The sequence below is a fragment of the Arvicola amphibius genome, chromosome 3 (genome assembly GCF_903992535.2).
Source record: "Arvicola amphibius chromosome 3, mArvAmp1.2, whole genome shotgun sequence".
Taxonomy (NCBI): domain Eukaryota; kingdom Metazoa; phylum Chordata; class Mammalia; order Rodentia; family Cricetidae; genus Arvicola; species Arvicola amphibius.
Window position 1 is genome coordinate 42,951,011 of NC_052049.1, and position 22,113 is coordinate 42,973,123.

At 40.8% G+C, this 22,113-nt stretch overlaps 1 protein-coding gene across 2 annotated transcripts in view; it reads left to right on the forward strand.

Annotated features, from left to right (window-relative positions):
- The window catches only part of Rnf180 (ring finger protein 180), a 144,099-nt gene that overhangs the window by 97,047 nt on the left and 24,939 nt on the right, over positions 1-22,113 (forward strand). For both annotated transcript variants that reach the window (XM_038324239.1, XM_038324237.1), the window contains one exon: positions 8,396-8,521. In XM_038324239.1, coding sequence (XP_038180167.1) covers positions 8,396-8,521 — 126 coding nt within the window. The remainder of the gene's footprint in view (positions 1-8,395; positions 8,522-22,113) is intronic.

Here is a 22,113-nt window from a genome sequence, read left to right on the forward strand (position 1 = left end):
GCTTTACCATGAAGAAGTTTTTCAGATTCATTAATTGATTTTAGTGCCTGTGCTAACAGTGTTCTGTTGAGAAATTTGTTCCCTGTGCCAATGAGTTCAAGCTTATTTCCCATTGTCTCTTCTGTCAGGTTCAGTGTATCTGGTTTTATGTTGAAGTCTTTGATCCATTTGAACTTGAGCTTTGTGCAGGCCGCTAAGTGTTCTTTTTCTTCTACGTGCAGGCACAAACTTGGACCAACACCATTTGTTGAAGATACTATCAAAAGAGAAACATAAATGCCAACTCAGCCACAAACCCTTTCTCTGCATTCCTTTACTACCTGTAAGATATGCTAGGATGGTGTTGACACAAACTTGTGGGAGTAACCAACCAGTAACAGATTTGACTTAAGGCCCACTCCATGAGATGGATCCCATATCAATACTGCTTGGGTGACCAAGAACCTGAGACTAGATAGCCCAGGGACCTAGGATAAAAACCAAATAATACTGGCCTAAAAACAATGGAAAATGTAGTCATAAAATGTCTCCTAATAATATACTGCTATACTCAAAATTATTATCTTGTTCAGCCATCATCAGAGAAGCTTCCCCCTGTAACAGATGGGAAACTGATATAGAGCCTCACAGCTAGACATTATGCAGAGAGTGGGAGACCTTAGAACACTCAGACCTACATGGGATGTGGCCATCAAATCCCTCCCCTCCAGGTTCAGAGAACCCCTCAGAAAAGGAGGGGGAAGATGTTTAAGACTTAGAGGGGATGGAGGACACCAAGAAAACAAGGCCCTCTAAATCAACATGAACAATGCTTATATGAACTCACAGAGACAGTGGCAGCATGAACAGGGCCTGCACGGGTCTGCACCAGGTCATCTGTGTTTATATTTTGACTTCCAATTTAGTGTTTTTATGAGATTCCTGAGTTTGCCCAAGAGTGAGTCTCTGACTCAGGCTTTTTCTTGTACTTTTTTCCTTCTGTTGGTTTGTCTTGTTCAACTTTAATGTGATAGTTTTTATTTTATCCCATTTTATTTTGTTATATTTTAAGTGAACAGAAAACCTAGCCACAGGGGTAAATGTTAAGCCCAAAACTGTCATTTATACCTGCTGGGAGAGAGAAAATCCATTTCCCCAGTGATACTGGGTATGTCAACCACTCCAGCGCAGGTCTCATGTTCAGGAGTAGTTGACCAACACATAATAGACTCCACAGTTTTTCTGTGTGTTTTATTTGGTTACAGTTTGGAGGGTTTGTTGTTGTTTTGGGTAGTGTTTTGTTTTCGTAGTTTAAGGTGGTATTGTTACTGTACTTGGTTTCTGGGGTTTTTTGTTTGTTTGTTTCTAAGAAAGAACTAAAAATTGGGTGGTAGGGAAGGAAAAGACTATGATCCTAATATATTTAAATTTAAAAATGGTTTAGTAAAAAATTAAGAAAGAAAATAAAAGTCTTTCTCCTTTAACCTATTAACTAAAAGGTTAAAATATCATCATCATAACTCTTCCTTTGTTTTGGCCCAGCATTACATTTAATTATATTATAAAATCCAAACATTGTGGTGCCAAATGCTGAAGGGAAAAATGTAATCAAGCTGGGCAAAATTTCACAAAAGTTTATCTTGCCCGGCACAAGAGCTTCTCAGTATTAAAGGTACACTAAGCCCGGGTTACTCTCAGTCATGACTAAGATAGAGACTCTGTAGCTCCATGTTGACAAATGACAGATAAACTAGGTTGGACTTGTTTTTGTCCCTGTTTTGCATCTCTTTGGGCTAAATTATTTAGCTGCAGGATGGTGCCTCCCTCCATAGCTGGGAGTGAACGGTTCACAAGGACAGGTATGAAAATCAGATTCACAGTTACTTGGCAAGCATGTGTAGGTAAGATTTGTCAGAATTTAGCAAGCGTCCTGGTTGCATTTTTTCCCAGTCTGCAAATCCCTTAGGATTCCCAGGTGGTAGCAAATCTTCAGTTACCAGGTAGTAAGAACTCCCCGAGCCTTAAAAGACTGGCCCCCTGATCAAACTGTTCTCTCTTACCTTGTGTATTTCTGTGATTGAAAATGGTAACTTTCCATTAAATTGAGACCTAACAACAGACCCAGCTTTCGCTGCCTTGTTCACACTGAACATTTTGAAGTGTCTTGAATGTATACAAAATGCATTTCAGTAGGAGTGTTAGAATCCAGTTTCAAATGGAACTTTCTCACCCTTCTTAAGAGGTGTGAATAATTATTGCCCTAAAGCCTGAAATAGCTTGGCAACAGTTTGTGATTTTCATTGCTTTACAACGAAGTGTGTTTTATGTCAAACATGCTAGCCCTTCCCCGTTCCTGTGCGTCTCAGATGTGCTTGACATCTTAATTCAACCTTAGTCTTTCCACTGTTAAACAGTACAGGGAAAACTATTTGGATTCTGTGCCCCAGAAAGAAGTAGAAAACATTCCAAGAACATTCCATAAGGCAGTGATTCTCAGCCCTCTTAATGCTGTGACCCTTTAACAGTTCCTCATATTGTGGTGTCCACCATAAAATATTTAGTTGCTACTTCATAATTATAATTTTGCTACTGTGATGTTATGCAGAATATCTGACTGCAGCCCCTAAAGGCATGGTGATCCACAGTTGGGACCACTGCTTATGGTCTTTGTAAACCAAAAGCAAATTGAGTAACAAGGAATTAGTAACAGCTGCAGAGAATTATTTCCTTAGAAGTCTGCCACACAGTAGCCACTCACTGGGAGTCTAAGTCCATCTCTTGTTTAGTCCTTGCAGATGTGTAGTATTGCATAGTCCATACATAGACGTACATAGAAATCTATAGTCTATATGTTAATCTGGGATCAAATAATGTCTACGAGTAATATATAACATGCACAGAAGCTTCTGAACCCCCAATCATATAATTCCAAACTCTGGGAGAAGTAGCTTATTACTGTTGCAACTTTTACATGTGTCCCTTTCTCTCAGATGTTCTATTGTGCTTTATATTCCCGGGGGAAAAATTAAGAATCATTTATCAAAAAATATAAAACTAAGACATTAATTATGGGGGAAAGGGTTTTGTAATAATGAGAAAGTGTAGAAGGAAGCGGCGGGGCTGTTTCCTGCCACCCAGCTAGCTTTACCCAAAATAATTACACGGAAACTGTATTCTTTTAAAACACTGCCTGGCCCATAGTTTCAGCCTCTTATTGGCTAATTCTCACATCTTCCTTTAACCCATATTTAGTAATCTGTGTAGCACCACGAGGTGTGGCTTACCAGGAGAGATCTTAACCTGCATCCATCTCGGAGAGGAGAAGCATGGAGACTGCCTGAAGCGTCTCCCCTCTCTTTCCCAGAATTCTGTTCTGTCTACTCCACCTACCTAATTTTCTGTCTCTTAAAGGGCCAAGGCAGTTTTCTTTATTAATTAACCAATGAAAGTAACATAGACAGATAACTCTCCTCCATCAAGAAAGAGAAATGAGTTAACAGGGACATTAATAATCTGAATGAAATACCTGAATACATATCTTTCAGCATTTTAAATTAGGAGTCTAATACTACTGGGTCTATCTAATAGACTCTGCCTTGTGTTTATAATCTTACCCTCTTCCATTTCTTAATATTATTCCAGAGCACTACACTGGATTAACCGTGAGAACCCTCTGCTCATAGCATTAAGATTGCCTTTTTACTTGATACATCCAGTCGAATACAGGCTTCATGCCGGTTGTGTAGCTTTCCTTTCTACAGTTAGCAGGATGCTAGAAATATGCTTAACAAATATTTGCTTAACAATATGAAGTGTGCAAACATAAAGTTACCAAATACCAAGCCCGAAGCTGAAATCAAAGTGAAAAGCTGGTATCTGGCACAGGCCTTAATCCCAGCACTCAGCAGGTAGCAGGCCTTTGTGAGTTTAAGGCCAGCTTGGCCTTTACATCAAATTCTAGGCCAGACAGGTCTACCCAGTAGTAATTACTTTGTTTTCTATGAAAGCATCACACTAAGATGTTGCCATTCCGGTACTATTGCCAGAAAATTTAACTTATGACCAAGGCAACTTCTGCAAGAAAGAATTTGTTTGGAGCCTACAGTTTCAGAAGGTTAGAATCTGTGACCATCATGGCGGGGAGCATGGCAGCAGCTAGGCATGGCACTAGAGCAAAAGCTAAGAGCTTAACTCTTGATCCACAGTCCTGAGGCAGAGAGAGCGGAGAACAATGTTGCCTTTGAAACCCAAGGCCACCCCCAGTGACACACCTCCTCCACAATGCCACACTCTTTAGTCCTTCCCAAACAATTCCATGCACTGGGGACTAACTCAAATATATAAGCCTATAGGAGCCATTCTCATTCAGACCCCACACATGGGAAGTACATTACCTGCCGAGCTATATCCCTGGCCCTGAGTGAAAGCATCACATAAAGATGCTACAGTTTCCACTATTATTACCACCACATTTAGCTAAGTGTATCATCAGAACAGGGGCGCAGATTTAAATATTTTCTAACACATTCAATAACACGGAATATTGAGTATACCTAGCAAGTTCTAGTATACTTTGTAATAAGCAGCCCATACCCTGGGCTATCAAGATGGTTCGTCTGTAAAGGCCCGGATCACCAAGACTGATGACTTGAGCACAGTCTCCAGGAACCACGAAGGAGGAGAAGAGAGCCTCCTCCTAAACCTCACACCCAAGCTGTGTAGCATGCATGCACCGCTGTTGTGGGACTTGTTTGCACTGACACTCCAAGGTTGTTAATAAATTTTACCTTGAATCAGAGGGCAAAGTCAGTGATTGGCTGAACATAATTAGCCACATAGGTTTAGGAGGACCCAGATAGGGGGGCACAGGAAGATAGAGGGAGGGGTTTAGAGAAACCCTCATCCCTTTCCATCTGGTGAGCCTTGAGAGTTGGGTCAGCTGACTACTCCTCCGCCAGTCTTTGGATCTTTCAGGTTCTTATGCCAATATCTGACTCTCGAGTTTTTATTGATATTAGAATAACTTAGATAAATGCATCACACCCCTCCAAAACACACACAATAAATAAATAAAATGTAATTCTAAATAATTGAAAACAAAGAAGCCTGTGCTTCTAATAGGTAGTAACAGCTGAAAGAGACACAGATGGTTTGTCACCTCTCCTGGCTTCCACTTGTTCTTGGTGTTTCTTGCAGGCTATTTTAGGAAATGTAATGGTGGATGCTCTATTTGTTGCTGATGCCTGAATTTTCGAGCCTAAATGCCAGTGAAATGAAATAACACACACACACACACACACACACACACACACACACACACACACACACATATGAGGGTACTATTCATGTTTATAGAAGTGTAAGATAAGGTTGTTTGGGGGGGTTGGTGCAATTTTTAAAAATTTATTTTAAAAAAACACAAAAAACCTGTCTTTTCTCATTTTACATACCAATCCCAGTCCCTACTTCCTCCTCTCCTCCCACTCTCCACTTTCCCCTACCTACCCCCAATCCACTCCTCAGAGAGGATAAGGCTTCCCATGGGGAGTCAACAAAGTCTAGCACATTGCTTTGAGGCAGGACCAAGGTCCTCCCCTCTATATCTAGTCTGAGCAAGGTATCCCTCCAATGAGCTCCAAAAAGCCAATACAAGGAGTAGGGATAAATCCTGATCACACTGCCAGTGGCCCCACAGCCTGCCCAAACCATACAACTGTCACCCACATTCAGAGGGTCTGGTTTGATCCTATGCTGGTTCCCTAGCTGTCAGGTCAGAGATGGTCAGCTCCCATTAGCTAAGGTAAGCTGTGTCAGTGGATATCCCCATCACGGTCTTGACCTCTTTGCTCATATTCTCACTCTTCCTACTCTTCAACTGGATTTTGGGAGCTCAGCCTAGTGCTCCGCTGTTAACCTCTGCCATAAGATAAGGTTTAATACATCTAAATAGTATTACAACCAAAAAGGACTTAAGGTCATTTCACCCAGTGGCTGCCAATCAGCTCTAGCTGTGAATCAGAATCATTCAAAGGGCTTGTTGGAGAGAACAGACTTAGAGCCCACATAAGCAGCAGCGCTGCCCCACACCGTCTGGATGGATGTGCCTTTTTAGCAGTGTCTTAGTGATTTTGACACCTAGCCAGGAATTTAGAAAGCATAGATCTAACACAATACCCTTTAGACAGAATTAGATTCAATTAATCTCTATCCCTAAATACATCATCAAAGTACCAGGCACATAGCAGATCACAGACCACATATTTTGCTGGCGATTAGGTAGGAAGTGGATATTAAAAGCAGCTCAGTGACTGATGGAAAGCCCCACAGTTAAAAAGCAAAACCCCAGCTCTTACTTGGCCCAGCAATAATTGCAGTAATGCTTTCCTGATCTTCTCTTGTCCATATGCCTTTCTGATCAGTCGTAGCGAATAGAATCGTCCAAAATGATCAGTCTCACTAAATCATGCCATAGGCATGCTGGTGCACGCACAGGGACAATTGCCATATAGCTTGCAAATTAAAATTGCTCCAATCGTATTTACCCTGAATGTGTTATCTAAGTATTTCACTACGTTGCTTTATAAAGAGCACACTGTTGAGTTCCGTAAAGCCCAGAAGAGAAGTACAGGCACCATTGTTGATGTTACTTTTCACATCTTCTCCCAGAAAGAAAAAAAAAGCTTCTTGCTGGCTTTTACATTTCTTAAGTCTGTTTTACCAGAGTTCAATTATATTTCCAAGTACATTTTCAAATAAGAGAGAGTGTGTGATGGTGTCTCTGTTTACTGCATCACCATTTTAGAATTTGGTTACAATATTCCCAGGAGGAAGAGGGAGGAATGATAAGATTCTTGAGTTACATGCTGTTTGCGTTTGTTGATTTTCTCTCTAACAGGACATCTCCATTACCTTACCACCTTGGTCTGTTTAGAAGAGCATTTTAGAATGTTGTGTCATTTTTTCATAATGGCCAACACAGTATCACCTAAAAGATTCTTGATTATGCAAATTAAATTAAATTATACTAATTAAAATCATTAGTCCTGGGGGGGGGGGGGGGTGATGTTACCAGTCGTTCCATGGCTCTCTGTTCTCTCACAGAGGGTGTGAGACGGTAATGGTTTCTCTTAGCCAGGAGATAGTTGTTTTGACTGAAGGGACTGTTTGTTGGCAATGGACAGAGTGGGCTTTGTAAAATCATCTGTGCATTTCTGCAGAAGACCGCCCAAGGCTATATGCCCTGGAAGCACTGAAGTGTTTTCAACACTTAAGGGACAAAGAATGCAGAAGCTAGAACAAGCCCAGCTTACATAAGCAGGCTAAAAATTCCCTTTTTTTTTTGTAACTCGTGTACTTGAATTATTGGCCAACAGGTATAGCTCCAGGAATGGTGCTGGAGTTGGCGTTTTCACACATAGCCTCGCTTACCTAATTTTTCTCTTACACTGTCCCTTTAGTGGTTAATGTAAGCTTGCAAATTAGTTTTTCTTGTGACTTTCTTGAGAATCAACCTAAGGCAGTGATAAGTGAAAACAGAGACTATTGCATGCACTTAGAGTAGGCTGAGGCTCAGAAACAGAGGTAGGAAAGACACTAAAGGCAGGGCAGGTGCTACGTCGCATCATTTGGGGTAATGAAAGTAAGAAAGAGCAGGTTTGATGGAGATGCCGGTTGTTTCTCACTATAGCCATCAGCCCTGCACTGCCCTCTCCAAGGAGAGCTCCTGCATAGAAAAGTCAGACTCTGGCTATACCTGTCTGCCTTTGTGTGGCTCTGTGACTCTCAGACTGTCTACTGTTTGAAGGGAAGACCATGTATAGCCTCTGGTTGGCCTGTGGGTACTGCAAATAAACACCCCCTTTTTAACTCATTAGCAAAGCTTCTGAAATACTGAGAATGCGTTTTTAGATTTTTAAAGGTCGCTCTGATCTGCAGCAGTACATGCTGTAAATGCCCAATACATCCTTCCAAAGAATTAAACACATTATGAAATAAAAAGATTTGAAATGGATTTTCTTTTTGCTCTCACCCCTGAGCCTTAGTTACGCTCTGGCTATACTGTTACCAAAGTGGTGAGACTTGGTTCTTTCCCGAAACTTATCTATTTCTGTCCTTTTGTCTGCAGTCCTCTTGACAACAGACTGCAGTATGCCACCACCATCTCATTGCTTGGCATGGTTCCTGTTGCAAATGCTTCTCAGTAAACACATATTCTGTATGTGAGCATAGTTTCAAAGCTGCATCAAATAGAAATCTGGGTGACATATTTGAGATTTTTAAAAGTTAAATACATTTCTATATTTACAGACTCAAAGAGATCCGAATTTATTATCTAAATTCTATGGTAATCTGTCACATTCTTGCCATTTTATCCAAATGAATGCTTAGAACGCTCTTTTCTTTCCCTTTACTTCAGAACTGAACAATGCCACAAAGACCTTCTTCACCAAGGAATATTTGAAAATAAAACAAAGCTTTCAGAAATCCAGTTCTGCCAAGTGGCCCCTGCCAAGCTGTAGGAAAGGATTCCATCTTTTCGGAGGTAAGAAAACCAGACCAAGCAGTGCATGGGTCGTCTGCACAGGTTCCCACAGCTGCTTCCTGACTTAAGAGTGTTGTTTGAGCTCTGTTTCTGCGTTAGTCGCTTTCAAGAACTTTAGTGATCATCTCTTTGCTGAAAGAAAGCTACAAGTACATATAAAGAAGAGGAATACTATATGTAAAAAGTAACTTGGAAAGACACCATGATTGAATTCACTGTGCCTGGAAATAGTGGTGGAGAAAGATTTACATTCTAGCCTACATCAGTCTCGGGTCGAAGAATCATGGCGACTGACTCATTGCCTTCTTCCCAGCATTCTGTTCTGTCTACTCCACCCACCTATGTTCTGACCTATCAGGCCAAGCAGTTTCTTTATTAATTAACCAATGACAGCAACACATAGAAAGAAGACCCACCTACATCAGCACAGTAGCCCAGGGGGGTGCCAGTAGGAACAACAAGGCACTATATATTTCAGTGACGTACGAGAAAGAATTTTACATGCTTTTACCGTAAAGGAATGACAGAGGTTTGAAGTGAAATATGCTTAACTTGATTTAAATATTACATAACATGGCACCCCATTAATGTGTATAATTTTTATGTTTTACCTATCTATCCACTAAAATGCATGTAATTGAAAACTAATTGACTTCTCAACAAGTACCTAGTTTGAAAAATGCTGTACTTGGTAAAAGCAGAGCATCCTAGAAGAGATTAATAATTCACTTATTAACATACACTAAATTAATCTAGTTTTGATATCTTGCTATTGCACCTTAAGATTAGGAAAAGGAGGAAGGGACAGTGCCATATGCATAGAATTTCACAGAGATGCACCATACTCTGGGAATACCAGTTCCTGGAGTCAGGTCTACGTAACTTCAGGACTTCAGGGATGCCGTGTAAACCTCTTTCCACATCTTTTCAGGTCTGTGAAATGATAGTTTGATGCACTGTACCTAATTGATATGGGTATGGTAAAGATCAAATAAGCTAATGTGACAGCACATTATAAATTTATAGCTAATGGCACTAAGTCAACAACTATTAAAATGCACGGCAATCTCTGACCTCTACTTCAGTTTTGAGGTGTGTGTGGCCATATCATGTAGACATTAAATATAATTTCATCTTTTATGAAACTGTTATTTGTCAGAACATGAACAACCATTCAGTTTTGTTATTTACTGTCTGTGTATGTAGGGGTGTGCATGTGTGTGCACTGTGTGTGCAGAATCACTCACCCGTGCTTATATGCAAGTGGGAGTCAATGTCAAGTCTCTTCCTCTCTCTTTTTTTGAGCCAGCGTCTCTCAGTGAGCCATGAACTCGCTGTTTTGGGTAGTCTGGCTTGCCTGGGGTCTGTCTTTCCCCTCCCTCAAGTGCTGGAGATGAAATGCATGCTGTTGGACCTGGCTTCCAGCTGGGCGCTGGGTATCCATGCTGCTGGACCTGGGCTTCCATGCTGCTGGACCTGGCTTCCACCTGGGTGCCGGGAATTCGAACTCAGTCTCCCATTCATTTACAGCAGTCACTTTACCCACAGAGTCGTCTCCCCTGCCCTGTATTTACCACTTATGACGTCACAAGGGAAAGCCCAGGTATGGGAACCCTGTTCTTTAGGGACCTGGAAGAGCTACATAAACTCAGTCACTTTAATCCAGCAATGACAGACCAAAGCAGATACATGCAGGGTGTGTATAATAGAAGCGAAAACCAAACTGTGCACAAAATCGCTTATGTTTGAAGTGAGGATTTTAAGCACCAACTATAGACTGTGCTTTGAGTAAAGAGAGTAGCTTTAGGACATTACATAAGTATATACTTCTCTATGTTGTGGTTGTTAACTACAAGTTCATAATCTGGAAACTCAGTATAGTTAAGTTGTTTTAAATAATTAAATTTAACCCAAAACTAAGAGATAATCAAATCCAAGAACAACCATCATTAAAGTATTTCAAGCCTAAGAAAGAGGAAGTTTCTTAGCTTCTGTCCTGCAAAGGGTCCCCTTATAATCTACTTTCTGCCTGCCCAACATCTTTCCTTTTGTTGTTTTTCTTTGAGACAATATATCTTGGTAGTTCAAGCTGGCCTTGAACTTGGGATCCTCCTGCCTCAGCCTCCTGAGGACCGGGGCCTGACACCACATCTAGGCCTTACACCCTGAGTTTTAGAATTTAGCACCTCTCCTGGGCTGCACTGTGCTTTCCTGATTGCCTTTTTCAGTTCCTAGATCATCATTAAAGCAGTTGCTTATTTTTTTGTCTTATTTTTAATCCACTGGGATTTCCACCAAACTTAATTTTTAAAACATTTTTGTCTAGGATTTTCAGTCTTCTAGGTTTTGTTAGTCTGATATAAAGTAATATCTCACAGGAAGTCTTGTGGGTTTGTTTATTTTTTAATTTTATTTGTGTCATTATACAAAAATCCATGCCAATGTAAAAATATTTGAAACTAGTGGTTGTTCAAAAGTAGACCCAGCAATCCACCTTTTTAGCCCGTCTTTCTGTATCCCATTTCCCCTTCAGAAAGAGATCCCTGAATCTAGTCTCCTTTGTTCAGTTGTTTTCCTGACCATGACTACCAACAAATGTAACCAACTTCCCTAAGCGATGATAAACATCCATAATCCATTGGACAACCACAAACCGCCCACCCCACCTCGGGGGAATGTGGGCTTTGTGTTCCCTAGACTCCTTCCTGTTGTCTTGGGGCATTTTTGGGAAACCTGAGAGAATTGGGATCATGGTCAAGCCCTGAGAGAGCTAGCTGTTGTCCAGGCTCAGTTGGATGGGAAAGTACAGGGCTTAAGTGAAGCTCTCACAGGATAGTCTGTGAGGCTGGACCATCTCAGCTAGCAACTTTGAAGTTGTTCTGGATGCAGAATTTTGAGGAAATTGCAACAGAGCCATTCTGAGGGGCTGGTTTATCTGGGCTAACTTGTCTTCATTGATGGCTGGCCTTTTTGTTTCTTTCTGAAAACACAGAATCATTTCATACTTTTGTGAATGCAGATATGTGTAGTGTATACAAATCAGTTAAAGAGGATTTTTTTGTTTTATATTTAAGCAGGTAAAAGGCATCTATCAACTTTACAACTATGTTTTGACTATGTAATCAAACTGTAATGTAAATCTCTATACCATATGAAAGGATGGCATGTAATACTAAGTTATGGGGACTCTGTAGTCAACAAGTTTTTATGTCTCATTTGGTCTCAGAGCTGTTCCCATGTAGAGGAACCAGCACACACGCCACTGTCCTGAGTCTTTCTTGACTTTTTCCCTCATGTCTGCAGCCAAGCTCCTCCGGAAGTGTTCCCTGATCAAATCTGGTGTTTATTAATTTTGAAGAGAGCCTTAACCTTTTGATTCCTGTGGAAACAAAGGCATAACCTCTCCCTCCACACAACATATTTTCTGACTTCCATTTTGAAGTTAAGAGATTCTTAAAAATGTATAGGTTGCTTTAATTTAGCGGTTTCCATAACCCAGTGTCTCTCAGCAGCTGTTGTGTTTTGTACATTAGCACTTAGAAAATTCAAAGTCAACAAAGTGCCATTCAGAATCCAGACACCCTGTGTATTTCTCATCTTCATGCAGCTCGTTTTTTATATTACTTTACTCTCTCTTTAAAGACTTTATTTTTAAACTATGTTCCTATGACTGTCTATTCCAATTTTCTTTTCTTTCTTTAGCATCTAAGCACATTTTTAAGCATACTGTACTTTTTTAAAGGTTTTCTGCATCTGGACCTGGCCTTATTAAGTGCCTGCAGTGTTCTCTGACTGCCTGAGACAAATCTTAAACTGCCATGTCAGCCGGCTCATGGCTCAGCTTAGTGCAAACCGCTGGCACCCGGCTTCAGCCTATATAGGCAGTGACTGGAAGCCAGGTCTCTGTACACCAGAGCTGGCCCGGGAGACTGTGGGACTAGGAAGCTGTGTCTGTCTGCCTCTGTGCTTGTGTTTGGGGAACATTTCTTTTAAAGCTTTCTCAGGTCCTAAGTGGAAGTATGTGCCCCCTCATTGAACAATAGTCTTATATAAAGATCTAGTACTTACTTTTCACACACAGTCATTTCATATGCAGAAAGGATATTTCTTTGCACGTTTCCCTTGATGTTTAGGTCCTGCCTGGTGTGGTTTCTAATGCGTGACTTCTTGCTAGGACTCTGCAAAAGTATACATCTGTCAGATTGTGTGTGTGTTCACCCACTGGAAAACGAACACTCCCAGCCTGCTGCCACTACACATAACACTCGCCTGGGTATTTTAACGCAGACCCTGAGCGTCTTTGCTGACGTGTAGGCTCAGGAGCAGCAGTCTGGATCATAGAGTTCAAATCTGCCTGCGCAAACTATGCTGCAGTCCTCCTGGATAGCCAGGTTGGGCAGTTCTTGTTAGCATGTGGAAGAGCCCAGGACTATGACAAATGACAGCTGTTGGCAGATGCAGCCTGCTTGTTACTGCTGTTTATGTTTTATAATCCCTCACAGTTTGAGACCTGTTAACATGTACGTTCATCTTTTGGGTGCCTCTTTACAGCTGTTTTGTTTGCCTTTCTAATCAGGGATTTTCTAGGATTTGTTATGCTTTTTATTTTACATTTTACTTGCCATTGTTGTTACTGTTCCTCATTGGATATAGACACTACAAATTTATTACCCCTTTTATCATCTATATAAAAAGTTGTATTAGTATCCCTTATTGTAAAAGTTCTTAACTTTGATGTAATTAAATCCATGTTGTTTGATCCTTTATGCTATAGCTTTTAATTTTAAAACTTCTTTCTCATGCCAAGATCACAAAAAAACCACTTAGGTTTTTTTCTCTATTTATATTATTGCTTTTTAGCTTTCTTGTTAAGCTTTATTCCAAAGATAACTCTTATAGTGTATTTGCAAAGGGTTCAGATCTTTTCAAGTGATAATCCACTTTCCCCCAATATCTATTTTACAGAATCATTGCATGTTAAAATTATTTCTGAACTGTTTGAGAGAAACATAGATTATCTGAGAGTATTCCTACCTAACAACTTGACTAAATTTTCTAAGTCATTGGGAGTTTTCAGTAAGACAATTATTATTTTCTTTAATAATGACAGAATGTCTTGAAATCTAATGCACATACTTTTTTCTATTTTCTTGCCAAACTTCATGAGCTGGAACTTCTGTCTGATTTTAAACAAAAACAAACAACAAAAGATAAGCTAGCACCTCCCAGATTTTTGAGGAAACATTTTAAACATTTATCATGGAGTCTTAGATGTTTCAAGTGAAGCATGCATCCTTTGCTAGGAATGATCTCACCTTTCCTACTTTGCTGACAATTATGCCTGCAGTTTTAATTCTGGGACTGTTTCCTCCTGTTGTGAAACACACACAGCTCTCACTCCACAGTCTCTTGTGCACTGTGCTTCTCTAGTGGATTGTGATAAGTTTTCTCGTGTTAAATTCCTGCTCTGCTCTAGGGATAAATTTAGCTTGATCGTTTTGCATACTGCTAGATTTGGTTAATATCTCAGAATTTTGTATTTGTATTTATAAGATTTTATCTTTTCATTAGAGAATGTGTTCGTTTTTTCCTATGTTCAAATTTGTTGTGATAAAATTGTTGATAATATTGTACTATGTCTCACTCTGTCTGGTGACTATAAATAGTGCTGTCTTTGCGTCCCTATGATTTACAAATGCCCTGCTCTATAGCTTTTGTCCCAGTCTTGCAGATTGGTCAGTTGTTTTGTCCTGTTATCAGTTCTTACCGAGTTGCTGTTTCTTTACTTCATCTCTTTTTATCTGCTGCTTAGCTTTTGCTTTACTCCCTTGGCCCTACTCTTTTCTTTTGTTCTCTACTAAGATGATTCATACGTTGTTAACTTTTAACCTTTTTACTGTATTATTTAAGGACATAAATTTTCTTCTCATGTAATTTTTTTTTTACCCTTGATTCCTAATTACTTTCACCTGAAATCACATGCAATTTCATGCTAATCGGGTGTCTTAATTAAAATAACCTACAAAACAGGTTCATGTTAGACAGGCTGGGTATTATCACTGCATCACAGAACTCAGCAGCCTGTGTCACCTGCGCTCTGTCAGTCGGTCCCCTCAGAAGCTGTGTTCCAGCTTAGTTTCTCTTAGTTTCTGAATTTCGGGGAGAGAGGAAGAGGGAGAGAGAGAAAGATGGAAGAGGGGCCTTCTGGGAAAAATAAACATTCCTATAGATCCAGATGTTAGTTTGGGGAGGGAAAATATGACATTGTTACAGATTTCCTAACCACGCAGCTTACATCAACTGTTTTGAATTCATGCAGCTGTAAAATCGGCTCATGTAGACACGTTCCATCATAGCTTATGAAATAGTATAAACTGAGCAAGCAGATGTCTTTTTAATCACTTTCTTCTCACAAACATATACTTCATGTGTATATTATTTGATAATATTTTCAGAAAAGAAATGGAAATTATCCAGTAAAAGGCAAAACAAATGTTTGCTTTATCAAGTCTAGCTGCACTGAGGGGATGATATTCATAGATTTCTTCCCGAGGTACCTTCCACTTCCAGACAATACCTCCTATTTTATTAGTGTCCATCTGACATGATTTGCAATCACATTTTTAGTCCCAAAACACCAGTTATATACGTGTGTGAGGGAGAGATAGTCAAAAAGCTGCATCTGTTTCTGTGTAACATACATTTGTGCAAACAAAAACCATCTGAGAAATTGTATTAAAATCTTCTGACAATTAAAAATACAAAAAAGCTCCACACTGAATTTTTTCCTACCTATACTTATGACAGAATTGAAAACCAGATGTTAGAATTTAGAAACCTATACCCTGATTTCATTGGCCATAGCAAAACGTGCACCTGAAGTGCAGTTGTCTGGGTTGTATGTCCGACAGATGCGTCTGTCTCTCAGCAAAGCCCAGGGAACTGTGTTATGTGTTTATTAGTTGTTCTGGAGGTGTTAGATTGGATCTGCAAGTTCAAACATGTTCCATATAAAGCAAAGGATACCCACATGGAAAAGAATGCCTGTCTGTAATAGAAAACAACAACACACATGCCCAATTAAAAAGCATGTTTGAACATAGCTTAGAAATCACCTTCTCAGAAAGTTAGAGGGGAGACTTAGAGTCATTTTCAACGTGCTGTCGACTTAGCGCCCTCTTTTACCTTCTGCCTTTATACCTACCCTAAATAGCAATAGTTTTATTCCTGGAAACTTTGTGGGGGGCAATCCTATGAATTCTGAAGTTTATTTTTGTCCTTTCTTTTTATTTTGTTAGAGCTGGGCTCTGTTTTCACCAGAATCACTTAAAATTGGACATCTTTCTTCAGAAGCCAGTCCTCTAGCGAGGCCTGCATCAGCACATACTACTTTAAAAGCAAGTTGTTAAAGGAAATCCCATTCACATGCCAAGTCCTGATGGGTAGGAGAGGATAGATAAGATACCTTCACTGTCACCATGTGTACAGCTTCAGCAGTCACCCAGGGAGACAGACATCTAGACTCGGCTTGTCACATGCGTGACAGGGCGCTCAGCCTCTCTCAGAGGAAGCTGGTCCTTTTTAACAACTCTGCAGATGAAACTCTGCGTTAATTGAAACCTGCTTCCCATTCTTTGGCTCATGTCTGTCTTAGTGTAGCATTCTCATATTTGACTGTTCTTCCATGTACAGACTCATACAATAGCCCAAGTGTCTTCGGCTCCACAGAAAGCACCACGTTACTTCAGCTGTTCCCCAAGGCTCTCAACAGCCTGGTTACCAATTTCAGAGATGCAGGAAAAGCACAGATGATACCTTTTGGATGCTGATAAACTAACTACCCATGTGATGCCCAGATTTGGTAAATGAATCATTAGTATGGTGCATACCTGTTAAAAGATGTGATGTGCTAGCTCCCATTTATCCAGGTTATTTTCATTTCTTTTCAAAGTTTATTGTAAACCTGGTATTGAATTGTTGAATACATGATCTGTGTATAAGGCTAAATAATAGTTCAGGTAGGCAATGAACTCAAAATTAAATCACTCTTTGCTTTTCTCTTGAGCTTATGAGACACATGCATTTTAATGTAAATTGTACATTTTATCCAAATAGCTCTTCATAACTATGTAAAAATGCCCAACGGGATTTTAGTCTCTCAATTCTTGTCTCCTTGTTTTCCTCTTTCCCTTGTGCTTTAGCGACACAGCCCATACACTCACTCACAGGTAATACACAGAGCAGGTATACACAGAGCCCACCCTTCCACTGTTTTACCTTTAGAGAATTTACTTGGCTACCTATCAGGTTGCATATTGGTAGGAAATGGCTGCCTGCATTTGTGTGTGTGTGTGTGTGTGTGTGTGTGTGTGTGTGTGTGTGTTTGTGTGCCTGCGTACGCACATTCAAAAATCTACCCATTGGACCCCTGAAATTAGCACAGAAAACAAATTATTCTGGCAGGAAAAGCTGGTATTGACCTTGGTTCACGTATATAGTCGTAATACTACTGTGTACTAGTACCAGTGTTTTCCCTGAGTTCCATGTAGAATAGACAACACATGAAAAGGTGAAATGTATAAGGTACTAATAAGTAGGTTGTTGAACCTTTGATGAGGAAAAGCTAGAAAGAACTAACTGTTGATATCAATAAGCATATGTTATTGGACTTAAAAAGAACTTCATTAAGTATTCAGTATTCTAAAGCCTTCTAGTATGAAACTGCATTCCTATACACAGTGAAGGATCGTGCACTCAAGGCAACCATCCTGGGAAACATGCTCATTCTTGGGAGGTGGGACTTAAGTGAATCGGATGTGTGAAGTGAGATGGCAGAAAAGTATACTTCATTGTATGCCACCATCTGTGTAGAACACACGTGTATTTGGTGGTGGTACTCAGCCCTACATGGAGAGACAGAAGCAGTGGGACCATCTGTGAGGATGCAGATAGATCTCTGCAGTTGCAGCCAGCTATTCTTGATGTTGTCCTAAGGTTTTATCCCCAATAATTAGAAAATTTATAGATTACCTCTTGTGTGCAGTGGGCCCGTGACATGTTTGAGACATAGTGTGAGAAAGGAATGGGGATCTGCCCTCTCCTGCGCCAGCACTGGGGGAGTAGCAGTGTCTCTTGTTCCACGGGAACGGGGATGGCACTGGAGATGAGATTACTAGGGTGATGTGGGTTCAACTTTTGAACACAGGGGGCAGCTGCCAGCCTCAGAGAAGAGCAGGGCAGAAGCTGGGCTTCCGGAGGGGGGGGCAACTGTCAGCCCCAGGAAAGAGCAGGGCAAAAGCCGGGTTTCTTGCTTCTGACATAGAAAGCAGTGGAAACTATTAAACCTGAGAATTGTGAGGAGAAAGACCAAATCCACGGTTGTCCAATTACAGCAAGCTGCATGTTGGGGTGCAGCCAGGACTAGCCAGCCTAAATCAGGATTTGAGAGAGCAGCCCCTGTGGTCTCTTGAGGTTCCTTTTATAGGAGAGATAAGGTATTCACAGGGTGAGAGAGCTGGCTGTTACACACTCTTAGAAAGATAATGAAAGGGAAGGAACAAGGTAGATGTTTTAGCGTAGGTTGAAAAACATGCTTTGCAGCTTACATCAGATCTAAGAAACAAGAACTTAGTCTTAATTACAAATACAAACCTTAATTTCCAAGGACTTAACACAGGACAAACAGGAACTTATTCTTAATCGTCTTAACTGCAAACAGAAACTGTAACCTGCAAGGTGTACTGTCTGTTTTGGTCCCACAGAAACTTCTTTTTTAAGAAGGGATATGGTAAGGGCTCTAAAGCCATCGTCCTCAGTGCCAGTTCTGGGTAAATGATCATTGCCAGAATTCACATTCATAACTGAGCACATCAGAGAGCTGTGGAGTTCATAAAGGGTAGGTGAGAGAAAATTCTAGTACATTGAGGAACACCTCCCCACACCAGAAAAACTAGTCTCGCTGGTTGTGTGCCTCACTGGGTCTATTTCCTGAGTCTAGGAATTCCCTGAAGAGCATTCTTGCCACAGGTTGAGAACTCGGTAGCAGTGAGAGAAGTCAGCAGGGTTTTTTAATAGCCATGTGGACTTGCATCTCTGATAGAAACCAGATGCAGAGCCTGTTTTCTCACATGGCAGCTGCTGGGAGCCAGGTCAGCTCTAGAAGCCTGCTCAAAAGGCAAGTGACTTTCTTCCAGTTTGACTGTTTCGGACTCAGATCATTCTGGAGTGACAGACCTGCAGCAAATACACAGTATGAAACCTCCTTACTGCGTCCCCATGTTGTAAACCTACGAACACTGGAAAGGTAAAGAGGTGCCTTACCTCTAGAAAGCATGATTTTCAGATGAAAGGAGCTAAAGGCCCCTAAAATGTCACTCCAGCAGCCCGGAGACCCATGCTCAGGAAGAGGTCAGGACACAAAAACAGAACATACAAAACAATGAAACCGAACATAGCTGGACATAAGGAATTGTGTAGTGCTTTAGAAATGAAAGCACATTAAAGCAATGAAACGTCAGGAAGCAGTAAGGTAAATACCGCTACAAATTTTGCCCATGGGGTACTTGACATCAGGTACTGGGTGAGTCCAATGAAGCATCCTCACTTCAGACACAGCTTTGCTTATGAATTACTGAACCAGAGTGTTGAGCCCTGTCACTGCATCTTCCTGACAAAAGAAAGGCGTGATCCTCTTTGGGAAAAAAAGAATACTAATTTCAGCCGCTTTGGTGTCCCTATCTCAATAAGCAAATTGTGAAGAGTTGAGAGGAAATGACTAACAAACGGAAAGCACAAAATAGGGGGAAAAATCCCTAAATTACATAGTTGTTGGTATTAGCCAACCAGCACTTTAACATAACTGTTGGGAAAATAACCCTTCCTTCTGCCATCTTCTGGTAGTTTGCCAAAATAATAAACACACAGGGAAAAGGGGAAGGTCTTCAGACTGTGTTCTCTGGGCCTTTTAGAAAACACGGATCTGTGCCTCTGGCTGTGTGCGTTCAGATCTATCAGTATAGTGATATTGGAGACACAAAAAGAATGGGCTCAGTTAAAAAGGAATGCCCCCACAGATTTTACCTAGACGTCAGCATGTCATTGGCAGCGCTGCAAGCAGATACCTAAGGGCGGTATTTTTGCAAATACACAAATGTGTGTTTTGAGCAAACTAAGAACATGATGTAAACTAAGGTAGCTTCAAGGACACATAATAGAAAATGATCCAAGAAAGAAGAAAGCCAAACATATGGGTGGTGAGGTCCACCGAAGCCCTGGCCTCCGCCGCCCAGAGCCGCGCATCTTCTGAGGAAGTCAGTGGAAGGACCCTCAGCTGCCAGACCTGTTCCCATGAAGTCATAGCACAGGAAGTGTGAATAAATAAACATAGACTTCTGTGGTACCTCACCAAGATGAAGAAAAATATGGACAGGGGAGGCAAACGAGAGAAAAACCCTAATAGAACCAGGGCTGAGGAGATGCTCGGTGGTGAAGAGCACCCAGTGGCTGCCATTGGAGAGGATCCTGGTTCGGTTCCCAGCACCCACATGGCATCTCACAACCCTTTATAACCCCAGTTCCGGGGGACTTGATGCTTTCTGGCCTCTTAAAGAAATGCATGCGCGCGCGCGCACACACACACACACACACAAACACATACACATAGACAAATACTCATACACATGTAATAAAAATAATCTTTTTAAAACTTTACAATGAAGACTATAAAAAATTGTAAAACAGGTATTCCAGAACTACAATGCAAATTTGTTTCTGGAGTGTAGTAATTCTGATTAGTTTTGATGTATGATATTTTATTTATTTTTAAGTATTTTAATATATAAAGTTTATGAAAAATGTTTGAGAAATGAGACTGACTCCCTGTCAGAATTTTTGCAAACCTGATAAAAGATATTAACGTGTGTGGGTGACTCTCATCAAGGCCTAATGAAGCTATCCTTGTCTGCTGAACCCCAAAGCAAAAGGTCTCAAAAGCATTCAGGAAAAACAGTGGCAAAAGTGGGGAAGGTGGCTGACCTCTAAACAGAAACCAGTGCCCAGAAGATAGAGAATGACATATTTAATGTACTATGCTTAAAAAACAAACAAAAAAAAGCCTGTTGGTGCCGGGCGGTGGTGGCGCACGCCTTTAATCCCAGCACTCGGGAGGCAGAGGCAGGCGGATCTCTGTGAGTTCGAGGCCAGCCTGGTCTACAAGAGCTAGGTCCAGGACAGGCTCTAAAAAAAGCTACAGAGAAACCCTGTCTCGAAAAACCAAAAAAAGAAAAAAGAAAAAAAAAAAGAACAGGCAGCGAATGTTCCCTCTTTAAGTTCAGCAGCAGTAATAGCCTCTGAGTTTAAACACTGGCAACCAAATATGTAATAGTGACAGCCAAGGCAATAAGTAAAGTTTAACTGCTTGTAATGGTCTCACATTGTTTGGGGCATGGTGAAAGAAATCATTAACTGTACACTGTCATGAATCAAATTTGCATATTTACTGCATAGGGTAACTACACAAAGAAAAAGGAAGGTAAAAGAGTCTCCTGTCTCTAAGTCCTCCCCCTGCATTGTAGTCACTCAAGCCAGGCTTGGGTAAAAGGCAATCTATTCAGTATCTGATCCGTCCTCAGAACGACAGGGGACGTCTGAGAAACTGTCACAGCCAGTAGGGCTAAGGAGACAGACTGATTAAATATAACAGACCATTGTCGACGAAAGCACTTAAATCTATACCAGCCAACATTAGACTATAGACTGTAACAAAAACATGCTAATACAGGTTCATTGTGCCTTACAGAGTCCTGCTATGAAATATTACTAATAAGGAAAACTGAGTATAGGACTATATAGGATTTCTGTGCTTTCTTGTAACTTTTTGTAAATGTGAAGCTGTTCAAAGTTTAAAATTCACTAAAAACGCAGCTAATATGGAGAAAATCCATCGGAAAACAATGAGAAAAGGGGGTGGAGATCAGGAACAGCAAATATGAGCATTCAAATTACAAGAGCTGACTAGGATGCTATTTATAAGACTATTTAAATAGAAAAGTACAAAAATATTGACTGTGGGAAAACAGAAAAAGGAAACATGTGCGTGCATGCGTGCACATAAACCATGTGTATGTGTACACACACACACACACACACACACACACACACGATGTTGGTCTTTGCTCAGGGAGAGGAATAGCTAACCTGAAAGGCTAAAGTTTACCCATCAGTGAAACAGAATGATGAGAATGATGACTTGGGCTCTGTCCAGAGTCTGCCTAGGCAGATGCCCTCGTGCGCCCTCTGCTCTCCTCCTCGTCTGCCTGTCATGGATTTCAGTGACAGAACGAACACTCACATCCTTCTGAGTCAGCTCTGTCCATGAAGCTGGATAGATTAAGAGGACTGGGAGCCTGGTGTGTGGACCTGTGTCAGCTCTGTCCATGAAGCTGGGTGGACTGAGAAGACTGGGAGCCTGGTGTGGGGGCTTATTTGTATTCTTACACTGGATATAGAGTCTAAGATGTAGACTACAGAGGAAGCAAGAAACCTCTTAATTTTCATTTACCATAAACCTTGCATCTGTAGGCCTGTCCCTAATT